Raw genomic sequence first — 13,142 nt, forward strand, 5'->3', positions numbered from 1 at the left:
ACCCTCCCTCTTGGTCTCTGTCCACATTCTCCAACAACGTGGTTGTTTGGTCCAAGTGTTGCTCGAGAGGCAGCTGGAAGGCCACCTGTTGGGAATGCTTTGATTTGGATTCCTGCATCGAGCAGGGGGTTGGTCTCGATGGCCTTGTAGGCCCCTTCCAGCCCTACTATTCTATGATTCTATGCAGCAGATTCTCCACCAGAGCCCACTTGCAGTTCCCAGCACTCTGCAGTTGGGGACACAAGACTGAAACAGCATTTCATGTGCGGCAGGGGAGGCGGGAAGGGTCTGTGTGCTTGCGCCTCTCCCTTTGCAGGCTCTAGAAGTCTGGCCAAGGGAGATGGGGCAACACCAGCATCAGACAGAAGAGGCTCCCAGATGGGGCAGGATGAAGCAGAGGCAGCTTTCAAGGCAGCAGATGTGGGGAAGGTTCCTGCTGGGTCAAGCAAGAGAGGCTGCGTCTCGGCAGGTGTCATCCTACTCTGGCCCAGGGAGACCAGGGGCTCCATGCCAGGTTGGAGAAAGGATCCTGACAGCGGATCTGCACGCAATGCATCCCCTCGATGCCATCCTCTATGGTTTCCTCCAGCTGGTCCTGCAAGATGGACCAACCACATGTCAGAGGGCGGGCAGGAGGGAGAGAGAGAAGAGGCTGTCTCCAGAGAGGGAGATGTCTCCATGTCCCCACAGGGCAGAGGCAGGTTGTCCCAGCTTCTCCCTTGATCATGGCTATAGGTTTTTAAAAAACAATAATAATAATAAAAAATAAATAAAAATAATATTTCTAGCCCACGCTTTCACCCAGAAGGAGCCCAGGGTTGCAAACATGGGACAAAACACCAAAAATAAAACATCTTAAGAACATCTTTAAAAAATCTTTAAAAACATCTTTAAAAGCAATTCTGACAGACTGGGATAAGGACTCTACTTGTTGCAAGAGGAAGGTCTTCAGTAGGCACCGAAAAGGTAATAGAGATGGTGCCTGTCTACTGTTTAAGGGGAGGGAATTCCACAAGGTAGGTGCCACCACACTAAAGGTCTGTTTCCTCTGTTGTGCAGAACGGACCTCCTGATAAGATGGAATCTGCAGGAGGCCCTCACCTGCAGAGTGCAGTGATCAGCTGGGTATATAAGGAGTAAGACAGTCTTGCAGGTATCCTGGTCCCAAACTGTATAGGGCTTTATACACCAAAACCAGAACCTTGAACTTAGCCTGGTAGCTAATGGGCAGCCAGTGCAATTTATTCAGCACTGGGGTGACATGTTGGCGATACCCTGCCCCAGTGAGCAGTCTTGCTGCTGCATTTTGCACCAGCTGCAGCTTCCAGACCAACCTCAAGGGCAGCCCCATACAGAGGGCATTACGGTAATCCAGCCTGGAGGTTACCAGTGCATGGACAACAGGCCCAGCTTTGCAGTCTCAATGTGTGGATGAGACTATGGTGTTGGGTGGAAGGGTTTAGATTTGTTAGGCACTGGGGAACATTTTGGGACAAGCCGGGCCTGTACAAAAGGGACGGGCTACACTTGAACCAGAATGGAACCAGACTGCTGGCACTTAAAATTAAAAAGGTAGCAGAGCAGCTTTTAAACTGACTGAGGGGGGAAACCCGACAGGAACTGAGAAAGGTCCGGTTCGGAATAAACCTCCCCCCTGGGATAAAAACCAAAGAAATGATGAAATTTTAAAAGGGGTAGGCCTAGAAGTAGGCATTGTGAGAGCAGGGGCACAGGATATAAATTCAGAAGAGCAAAATTACCACAGGCCAAACCACAAGTGCCAAAGACACTTGAAGAGAGACACTGCTTACAAGTGCCTGTACGCTAATGCTAGGAGCCTCCGAACCAAGATGGGAGAACTGGAGTGCTTGGTCTTAGAGGAGAGCATTGATATAGTGAGCATAACGGAGACCTGGTGGAATGGAGAAAACCAGTGGGATACGGTTATCCCTGGATATAAACTATATCGGAAGGACAGGGAAGGACGTATTGGTGGCGGAGTCGCTCTATACGTGAAAGAAGGCATTGAATCCAGCAAGCTCGAAACCCCAAAAGAGGCAGACTCCTCCACAGAATCGTTGTGGGTGGTGATACCATGCCCCAGGAGGGACTTAATACTGGGAACGATCTATCGTCCTCCTGATCAAAATGCTCAGGGAGACCTTGAGATGAGATATGAAATTGAGGAAGCATCCAAACTAGGAAATGTGGTAGTAATGGGTGACTTCAACTACCCGGACATAGACTGGCCACATATGTGTTCCACTCATGACAAAGAAGCAAAGTTTCTAGATATTCTAAATGACTATTCCCTAGACCAGTTGGTCATGGAACCGACCAGAGGGACGGCAACCCTGGACTTAATCCTCAGTGGGGACCGGGACCTGGTGCGAGATGTAAGTGTTGTTGAACCGATTGGGAGCAGTGACCACAGTGCTATTAAATTAAACATACATGTCAATGGCCAATTGCCAAGAAAATCCAACACAGTCACATTTGACTTCAAAAGAGGAAACTTCACAAAAATGAGGGGATTGGTAAAAAGAAAGCTGAAAAACAAAGTCCAGAGGGTCACATCACTCGAAAATGCTTGGAAGTTGTTTAAAAACACTATATTAGAAGCTCAACTGGAGTGCATACCGCAGATCAGAAAAGGTACCGCCAGGGCCAAGAAGATGCTAGCATGGTTAACAAGCAAAGTCAAGGAAGCTCTTAGAGGCAAAAAGTCTTCCTTCAGAAAATGGAAGTCTTGTCCGAATGAAGAAAATAAAAAAGAACACAAACTCTGGCAAAAGAAATGCAAGAAGACAATAAGGGATGCTAAAAAAGAATTTGAGGAGCACATTGCTAAGAACATAAAAACCAACAACAAAAAATTCTATAAATACATTCAAAGCAGGAGACCATCTAGGGAGGCGATTGGAGCCTTGGATGATAAGGGAGTCAAAGGTGTACTAAAGAACGATAAGGAGATTGCAGAGAAGCTAAATGAATTCTTTGCATCTGTCTTCACAGTGGAAGATATAGGGCAGATCCCTGAACCTGAACTAACATTTGCAGGAAGGGATTGTGAGGAACTGAGACAAATAGTGGTAACGAGAGAGGAAGTTCTAGGCTTAATGGACAATATAAAAACTGACAAATCACCGGGCCCGGATGGCATCCACCCGAGAGTTCTCAAAGAACTCAAATGTGAAATTGCTGATCTGCTAACTAAAATATGTAACTTGTCCCTCGGGTCCTCCTCCGTGCCTGAGGACTGGAAAGTGGCAAATGTAACACCAATCTTCAAAAAGGGATCCAGAGGGGATCCCGGAAATTACAGGCCAGTTAGCTTAACTTCTGTCCCTGGAAAACTGGTAGAAAGTATTATTAAAGCTAGATTAACTAAGCACATAGAAGAACAGGCCTTGCTGAAGCAGAGCCAGCATGGCTTCTACAAGGGAAAGTCCTGTCTCAGTAACCTATTAGAATTCTTTGAGAGTGTCAACAAGCATATAGATAGAGGTGATCCAGTGGACATAGTGTACTTAGACTTTCAAAAAGCGTTTGACAAGGTACCTCACCAAAGACTTCTGAGGAAGCTTAGCAGTCATGGAATAAGAGGAGAGGTCCTCTTGTGGATAAGGAATTGGTTAAGAAGCAGAAAGCAGAGAGTAGGAATAAACGGACAGTTCTCCCAATGGAGGGCTGTAGAAAGTGGAGTCCCTCAAGGATCGGTATTGGGACCTGTACTTTTCAACTTGTTCATTAATGACCTAGAATTAGGAGTGAGCAGTGAAGTGGCCAAGTTTGCTGACGACACTAAATTGTTCAGGGTTGTTAAAACAAAAAGGGATTGTGAAGAGCTCCAAAAAGACTTCTCCAAACTGAGTGAATGGGCGGAAAAATGGCAAATGCAATTCAATATAAACAAGTGTAAAATTATGCATATTGGAGCAAAAAATCTGAATTTCACATATACGCTCATGGGGTCTGAACTGGCAGTGACCGACCAGGAGAGAGACCTCGGGGTTGTAGTGGACAGCACGATGAAAATGTCGACCCAGTGTGCGGCAGCTGTAAAAAAGGCAAATTCCATGCTAGGGATAATTAGGAAAGGTATTGAAAATAAAACAGCCGATATCATAATGCCATTGTATAAATCTATGGTGCGGCCGCATTTGGAATACTGTGTACAGTTCTGGTCGCCTCATCTCAAAAAGGATATTATAGAGTTGGAAAAGGTTCAGAAGAGGGCAACCAGAATGATCAAGGGGATGGAGCGACTCCCTTACGAGGAAAGGTTGCAGCATTGGGGGCTTTTTAGTTTAGAGAAAAGGCGGGTCAGAGGAGACATGATAGAAGTGTATAAAATTATGCATGGCATTGAGAAAGTGGATAGAGAAAAGTTCTTCTCCCTCTCTCATAATACTAGAACTCATGGACATTCGAAGAAGCTGAATGTTGGAAGATTCAGGACAGACAAAAGGAAGTACTTCTTTACTCAGCGCATAGTTAAACTATGGAATTTGCTCCCACAAGATGCAGTAATGGCCACCAGCTTGGACGGCTTTAAAAGAAGATTAGACAAATTCATGGAGGACAGGGCTATCAATGGCTACTAGCCGATGGCTGTGCTGTGCCACCCTAGTCAGAGGCAGCATGTTTCTGAAAACCAGTTGCCGGAAGCCTCAGGAGGGGAGAGTGTTCTTGCACTCGGGTCCTGCTTGCAGGCTTCCCCCAGGCACCTGGTTGGCCACTGTGAGAACAGGATGCTGGACTAGATGGGCCACTGGCCTGATCCAGCAGGCTCTTCTTATGTTCTTATGTTCTTAGTGGTCAGGCTATCCCGTCCAGAAAAGGCCACAGCTGTCTTACCAGCCGAAGCTGGTAAAAGGCACTCCTAGCCAATGAGGTCACCTGGACCTCTAGTGACAAAGATGGATCCAGGAGCACCCCCAGGCTACAGACCTGCTCTTTCAGAGGGAGTACAACCCCATCCAAAGCAGGCAACTGACCAGTTATCTGATCTTGGGAACCACCAACCCACAGCGCCTCCATCTTGCTAGGATTCAGACTCAGTTTATTGGCCCTCATCCAGCCCACCACCAAGTCCAGGCACTGGTCCAGGGCTTGCACGGCCTCTCCTGGTTCAGAGGTTACAGAGAAATAGAGCTGGGTATCGTCAGTGTACTGCTGACACCTCACCCCAAATCTCCTGATGACTGCTCCCAAGGACTTCATATAGATGTTAAACAGCATGGGGGACAAGATGGTACCCTGCGGCTCCCCACAGCACAACTGCCAGGGGGCTGAAATACAATCACCCAATGCTATTCTGTGAAAATGACCTTGGAGATAGGATAGGAACTTCTGTAAAACAGTGCCTCCAATACCCATCTCACCAAGTCAGCCCGGAAGGATACCATGGTCAATGGTATCAAAAGCTGCTGAGAGATCAAGTAAGAGTAACAGGGTCGCACTCCCCCTGTTCTTCTCCCAATAAAGGTCATCCATCAGGGTGAACAAGGCTGATTCAGTACCATAACCAGGCCTGAACCCACACTGGAATGGGTCAAGATAATCTGCTTCATCCCAGAATACTTGTAATTGCTGCGCCACAACCCTCTCAATCACCTTCCCTAAAAAGGGAGTATTTGTAACCGATTGGTAGTTGTCACAAACCAATGGGTCCAGGGTGGGCTTTTTCAGGAGTGGTCGGATCACCACCCTTTCCAGGGTGGCTGGGCCCTCTCCCTCCTGCAAAGATGTGTTGACGACATCCTGGGTCCACTCAATCGTATCCCCTCTGCAATAAGCCAAGAAGGGCAAGTCGAGAGGACACATTGCTGGCCACATCATCACAAGCACCTTGTCCACGTCATCAGGCTGCATCAACTGAAACCAATCCCAAGAAGCTGCAGCAGATGTTGCACTGGGCACCTCATTGAGGACCACAGTAGGTGTGGTTGGGGCATCAAGACTGCTATGGAGGTGAGCAACTTTACCCTCAAAGTGCCTTGCAAACAATTCATAGTGGGCCTCCGAAGGGTCTAAAACTCCATTTCCTGGAGTTGATGTCAAGAGACCCCTGACAATATGGAAAAGCTCCACTGGATGGCCACTATGTGATGGTGGCAGAAAAGTGGGCTGCCTTCGCCATTCTCACTACCATACAATTGGCACAATTATGATGTTTTACTTGTGCCCAATCAGCCTCATAGCTCTTCTTTCTCCACTTGCACTCTAGCCATCATTCAGTCTGTTTCATTGCCCCAGTTCACTGTGTACCAAGATGCAAAGCGGGCTCCACAATGCTGGAGAGGATGCTTGAGGGCAACCCCGTCACGAACCTAATGCGCCTTGCTGTTCCACAGTGTGACAAGGGCTTCAACAGGGTCATCTGCTCTATCTACTGGGAACTCCCCCATGGCATTCTGGAATCCAGTGGATTTCATCAGTCTCTGGGGGTGGACCATCTTAATCTGTCCACCACCCCTGCAGGGAAGGATTGATGGTGCGGGGGGGGGGACACACAGCAAAGGTGCTCACAGGGATGACTGCTATGAACTACTGTCTCTCTGAGACCTTGCAATGGGGGCCATTTGTAAGAGACTGTTGTGATAAGAACATAAGAAGAGCCTGCTGGATGTTAGCCATGATAACATTCATGACATACAATGGGGTGAAGAATCTGATGCCTTCCAGATATTGCTGGACTACAGCTCCCATCATCATGCCTGGGCTGTCGGGCATCTGAGAGGCACCACATTGGCTACTCCTGCCTTAGATCCTCCCTATACAAAGGCACTATACCTTTGAAGTTCAGATTTTGGAGAAAGGGGAAGGGAAGCCAGCTTTAACTGTCATTCCCAACTTGTGAGCTTCTCAAAAGGCATCTGGTGAGAAGTTGTTGGGATCAGAATATTGGTCTAGAGGAGCCCTTGGAATGGCCTGGTCTGGCAAGACCAGTCTTATGCTGAATGATGGAAGGGGCCGGCATTTCGTTGCTGCTAGTGAGATCTCATCCGTTCTAAGCCAGTTTGTGCATGTGGGGAAGTGCCCTAGGGATGTTATACAGAAATAAACAGAAGATAAGCCCCTGACTTACGCTGTTGGCTTCCTTTTGGTCACCGTCATAATATTCCAGCTTCAGGTGGTAGTGCAAGGGAAAATAGGTAGAGGATGGGTGCCAGGACTCTGGGGGAGCCCAGCTCAGTTCCAGCTTCTTATCCAGCTCCCTGTGGACTGTCAGGTTTCTGGGGAAGTCTGGCTTCACTACAAGGGGAGGGATGATACAAGAACCATCAGACTTGCTCAAGAAAACCCTCTCTCCCTCCCTGGCCTGCCTTCTCTGGGGAGGCCACAATATAAAAATCCTGAGGAGGGGCACCCTGGCCAGTCTCCCACTGCTGAGGTGCCCAGATTATCTAAACCATCACAAAACATTTATCTCTTGGTTGTAACATAAAATATTTCTACCAAAGCAGAATCTGATAGATTAAAGAAAGCAGAGCTCTCGGCAAGGCCTCAGCTGCTCTGCAAGTGATAAGCGAGATATGATCTGCAGAAGGCCAGCAGCAAGTTGAGGAGAGAAATTCCATACAGAAGAGAGAGAGATGTACATCTGCTTGTCATCCTCAGAAGCAGCCTGGCACCCTCTAGACGCTTTGGACTCAAACTCCCCTGAGCACCAGCTGGTATACCCACACTGGCTGGGGCTGATGGGAGTTGTGGTCCAAAACATCTGGAGGGCATCAGGCTGGGGAAGGGTGCTGAACAGGAAGACCTTGTGATGCCTCAGAGAGGCTCTTACTTAGAGATTCAGTTATGGACATTCTATGGATTTAATGCAGATGTTCCTGTGCCTGCCCCATGCCTCCAGATGTGATTTCCTGCTCTGCTCAGCGTCCAGAGGATTGGGGCCTTCAAAGATCAGGTGCTGGGCTCATTGATATGGACAGGGTAGGTTTGCAATGTGGACTCTGCTGGGAGCAGCCATGGGTGGGGTGGGGGAGCAGCAGGGTCTGGGGCTGCCTGGCATCCATACCAATGTCCCACAGGAAGAGCTCTCTCCTCAGGTTCTCGTAGCTGCCGTCCTCCCCCAGACCTTCCAGCTCCACCTCCAGCGCCGTCTCCTGCTGTTCCGCAAAAGGGCAGAAGGAGCAGTCCTCCAGCAGGATGTGCCCCTTGCCAGGGGGCGCAGCCACTTCTTTGGAGGGGCATATGGCAGAGTCAAGTCCTCTGTGGTGTGAAGAGATGGAACAAGAGGAAGAGGTGATGCTCCAGTGGGAGTGGGGAGTTTCTAAAGGGAGAGCTCCTGGGGGGGTTAAGCTGCCTGCAAGATCTGCCCACCACTGCGGCTCCATGGTGAGGGAGATCTGCTCTGTCCATGCCCAGAGACACTCTCCTTCTCCTCCTCCTTGGGGATGCTTCACATGCTCTGGGCACTTCCAAGAAGTCCTGGAGCTGAGTCCAGCTGAGCTCTGTCCCAAACTGAGCCCCACGGGAAAGAGGGTGGGCAGGTGGGGGGCGCCAGATACTCACTTGCGGCGCAGATGGGCACGGACGGCAGCTGGACGTGAGGTCTTCCAGGAGCAGCTGAAGTGGCCATTGTATGACTGCGCCTCACAGGTCACTTTGGCCTCTGCCTTGCCAGCTGCAGGGAGTGGGTCAGGGGATTAACAGGGCTGTTGGCTGCCCCCCTCCTCTCCCTCTGCAGGGGATACTCCGGCCTTTTAAGGCCAGAGCCAGATAATCAAAATGGCCCCCGACATACTCATTGTGCTCTGAGAGTCAGGTTTAAGGGTGATGCCACTTGGGGTCAGATCTGCACAGTCCCCACCTCACCCCTGTTGGAACTGCCCTTTGCTCATCTGCTAATCTTCCTTCCTGTAAACTGATACCTCTTGGGGATGCTGACCTTCTACCTCTCCTTCCTGCTTCCTTGCTTTCTCTTGGAGAGAGGAGACATCCTTGCTTTGTCTCTCTCACCTGTAGCATGAAGGCAAAGACCATGCCAGGTTCTTCCACCTCCAATGTGGCTACAGGTAGTCAGTCAGAAGTGTTTCCTATCTATTATGTGTTTCTTTCAATAAAGTAAGCGTTTGTTCTTTTAGCCTCAGTGATGGTAGCTGAGTAAAAGTCTGCTGTTTTACAGGTAAGGTCACACATTCTCAATCCACTCCGCTGCTGATCTAAAACCTGTTAACACTCAACAGATGCCATTTCTTCAAAGGGACCATGTTCAGCACTTGCCCAAGAAGAGTCCCCTCCTGTGTGTGCCGTGTGTACAGAACTGTGCACAGTTCTGGCTGCCTCACCTCAAAAGGATATTGCAGAGCTGGAAACAGTTCAGAAAATAATAATAATAATAATAAAACTTTATTTTTACCCCGCCCTTCTCCAATAGGACTCAGAGCGGCTTACAACTAAAAACAACATCATTAAAAACATACAAATATATTATTAAAAAAGAATTAAACTATAAGGGAAATTAAAAACTACAAGATATAGGTTAAAACAGCGAACAATTTAAAATAATAAAACCATATAATATGATCACCAAGCCGATAAGACGTTAATCCTGATCATTCTCTGTCCCAAGTGCTCGCTGAAATAAAACAGTCTTTACTTGTCGCCGAAAAGATGGCAAGGAGGGAGCTGATCGTACCTCACTCAGGAGGGAGTTCCACAACCTAGGGGTGACCACTGAAAAGGCCCTATCTCGTGTCTGTGTCAAATATGCTTGCGAAGGTGTAGGGAGCACAAGAAGGGCCTCACCTAAAGATCTCAAGTCCCGGGCAGGTTCATGTAGGGAGATATGATCTGTCAAATAGTCTGGACCTGAGCCGTATAGGGCTTTGTAGGTCAAAACCAGCACTTTGAATTGTGACCAGAAACAAATTGGCAGCCAGTGGAGCTGTTGTAACAGGGGAGTTGTATGATCCCTGTAACCAGCTCCAGTTAGTACTCTGGCTGCAGCTCTTTGTACCAGTTTAAGTTTCCAAACAGTCTTCAAAGGCAGCCCCACATAGAGCGCGTTACAATAGTCTAAACGGGATGTAACCAAGGCATGCATCACCCTGGTCAGATCAGGCAGGTCAAGGAACGGGCGCAGTTGGCGCACCAGTTTTAATTGGGCAAATGCGCTCCTGGATACTGCAGCAATCTGGGCCTCCAAATTCAAAGCTGAGTCCAGGAGTACACCCAAACCACGAACCTGAGACTTCAGGGGGAGTGCGACCCCATCCAGTATCGGTTGAACCCCTATTCCCTGATCTGCCCTCCGACTGACCAGGAGTACCTCTGTTTTGTCAGGATTTAATCTCAACTTGTTTACCCTCATCCAGTCCATCACTGATGCCAGGCACTGGTTTAGGGTCTGTACGGCTTCCTTGGCTTCAGGTGGAAAAGAGAAATAGAGTTGAGTATCATCAGCATACTGATGGCACCGAACACCAAAACCCCGGACAACCTCACCCAGCGGTTTCATGTAGATGTTAAATAACATGGGGGACAAAACAGAACCCTGAGGGACCCCATAGGTCAGTGGCCAAGGGGTTGAGCAGGAGTCCCCCAGTACCACCTTCTGGGTTCGATCCTCCAGGAAGGATTGGAGCCACTGTAAAACAGTGCCCCCAAGTCCCATCTCAGCAAGGCGGCCCAGAAGGATACCATGATTGATGGTATCGAAAGCTGCTGAAAGGTCTAGTAGAACCAGCAGAGACACACTCCCCCCGTCCAGTTCTCTGCATAGGTCATCCACCAAGGTGACCAAAGCCGTCTCTGTCCCATAGCCTGGTCTGAAACCAGATTGAAATGGATCCAGATAATCCGTGTCATCCAAGAATCTCTGGAGTTGGGCGACCACCACACGTTGTATTATCTTGCTTAAAAATGGAATATTGGAGACTGGCCGGTAGTTACCCAATAAAGAGGGATCAAGGGAGGGCTTTTTCAGCAGTGGTCTTATAACTGCCTCCTTTAAGCATGATGGAATTCTGCCTTGTTGTAAAGAGGCATTAACTATTCCCCTGATCCAATCGACCAGTCCCCCTCTGGTACTTCTAATGAGCCAGGAAGGGCAAGGATCCAATACACACATAGTGGCAACCAGACTGATCAAGGGGATGGAGTGACTCCCCTATGAGGAAAGGTTGCAGCATTTGGGCTTTTTAGTTTAGAGGAAAGGCGAGTGACATGACAGAAGTGACTAAAATAATGCAGGGCATGCAGAAAGCAGATAGAGAAAATTTTTCCCCTCTTAACACTAGACCCTGTGGGCATCCAATGAGCTGAATGTTGGAAGATTCAGGACAGACAAAGAGACTGATGGCCACAAACTCGAACAGCTCTAAAAGAGGATTAGACAAATTAGGGAAAGGCTACCTGTGGCTTCTAGCCCTGATGGCTGTGCTCTGCCTCCCCTGTTGGAGGCAGCGTGCTTCTGAATACTGGTTGCTGGAAAGCACAGGAGGGGAGAGCTCTTGTGCTCAGGTCCTGCTTGTGGGCATCTCACTGGGGCATCTGGTGGCCACTGGGAGACCAGAACGCTGGACTGGGTGGGGTCCCTTTGGCCTGATCCAGCACTGCAGGGCCCTTGTTGTGGTCTTATATGGTCTCCTCACCTTCACGATGGAAAAGGGGGGATTCTGGATCCTGAACGGCCAGGACGACACTGTCGAGCAACTCGCCTCCTGGTCCCCAGCAGGTGTAGTTTTTGGCAGAGGAGAGGTCCACATTCAGGATGCGGAGGCGGTGGCCCCAGGGGGGCATCTGCTCCATTTCCACCAGGGCCTCATCTTCCACCTCCCAGTGGACCTTCTGCCCAGGCAGGGCCTCGCAGCTCAGGTCCACGCTGTGAGTGACGTTCCCAACCTTCACTGATGAGGGAGGGAGGGGGAGAGAGAGAACAGGGGGAATTGGAGGGAGAATCATGGCAGAAGGGGGCAGGGGGGGCAGGGGCATCCATTTGTGAGAAGGGGAAGACATGGCCAGGGGTCGAGCCCTGGAAGCTGGTTTTGATTTATTTATGTATTTATTGTATTCATATATTGCCCCATAGCTGAAGCACTCTAGGTGGTTTACAGCAACCAAAAACATTAAAACAAATATACAAATTTAAAACAATTTAAAAAACAATTTAAAACACAATTTTAAAATGTAAAACAATTTAAAAAGCTCAAGGCTGGGGGACTGACTAATGGTGCCCCCCCCAGCCAGGGCACTGCAGAGCAGCTTGTCCTCCCATTGAGCAATCAAATGCAGCCCCCAAATTCCTGGGATGGGGGGGCTGGAGCCAGGCTTTCCGGCACAGCAGTCTGGGCCTAAGTTGCCTGCCCCACAGTTGCTCTCTCTCTGCACTCGCACACGTCCTCACACAGAGACATACACCCCTTTGGTGGAGAACATGTGTACCCCCCCACTCTACGCCCACTTTCCTCCTCCACGCAAGAAGGGGGTTGGCCCTTTGGGATGGGCTTGCAAGCACTTACATCTGGTGGGGAAAGCGCCGGAGACGTCCTCAGCGACCGCCACTCCCAGCAGAGCCACCACCAAGATCATCCTCACAAGGGCCCCAGCAGGGGGAAGACAGGCTCAGCTCTTGGCGAGGGAGACGGGCACAACCCAGCTCTCTGGCCGTCAACCCTGGGAAGGAGGCCCGCGTGGGTGCTGAACATGAGAAGGAAGGCACGGGCTCAGCTCAAGGGCATTTGGGTGTCTGAGACGCAAAACCATGAGCAGCTCCCGCAAGGCCCTCTGAGCATGGACCGCACGCTGCCAGTCGCCGGGAGTGTCTCCGCTTCCCGCTGGACCCTGCCACCCAGTAGGACGGTTTTTCCCCTCATGGGACTCTGCTGCCGCCCTTAAGGGCATGGGGAAGCCGCCGCCCGGCGAGGGTGAGCGCCTTGCCCTCCACGCTCCGCGCACTCACCCCTCCGCGGCAAGGGAGGAGACATGCTCTGGTCAGCAGCACTGCGAGAAGAGGATGCTGCCCAGATGTCCCCCGATCTGATTCACATGCCGCCACCAGGCTCTTCCCGTTTCCTGGGGCAGCCCAGACCAAGAGTTGCCTCTCCCCACAGCTGCCTTTTCTTCTCTCATGGCAACTTTTTGTCTTTCCTTTTTAAACTCTTGCAAAGCTGGTTGTGAAACGA

General features: G+C 49.7%; 1 protein-coding gene across 1 annotated transcript; it reads right to left on the reverse strand.

The window, feature by feature from the left end:
* Window positions 1-472: 472 nt before the first annotated feature.
* LOC133363703 (interleukin-12 subunit beta-like) lies at window positions 473-12,549 on the reverse strand. The gene is made up of 6 exons (XM_061582971.1): window positions 12,480-12,549; window positions 11,613-11,867; window positions 8,530-8,641; window positions 8,033-8,226; window positions 7,094-7,260; window positions 473-595 (listed from the first exon to the last, which is right to left on the reverse strand). Exons 1-6 carry the CDS (start codon window positions 12,547-12,549, stop codon window positions 473-475), a joined length of 921 nt encoding a protein of 306 aa, XP_061438955.1.
* Between the last annotated feature and the right edge of the window lie 593 nt (window positions 12,550-13,142).

This window comes from Rhineura floridana, chromosome 9 (assembly GCF_030035675.1).
Source record: "Rhineura floridana isolate rRhiFlo1 chromosome 9, rRhiFlo1.hap2, whole genome shotgun sequence".
Lineage (NCBI taxonomy): Eukaryota > Metazoa > Chordata > Lepidosauria > Squamata > Rhineuridae > Rhineura > Rhineura floridana.

Excerpts from the sequence above, each read along its gene's own strand:
- LOC133363703 (XM_061582971.1), bottom strand. The coding sequence starts at position 12,549 with ATGATCTTGGTGGTGGCTCTGCTGGGAGTGGCGGTCGCTGAGGACGTC. Across the intron at positions 8,642-11,612 it reads CCCCCTTTTCCATCGTGAAG|CTGGCAAGGCAGAGGCCAAA; the intron begins GTGAGGAGACCA and ends CACTCCCTGCAG. Across the intron at positions 8,227-8,529 it reads CGTGCCCATCTGCGCCGCAA|AGGACTTGACTCTGCCATAT; the intron begins GTGAGTATCTGG and ends TTCACACCACAG.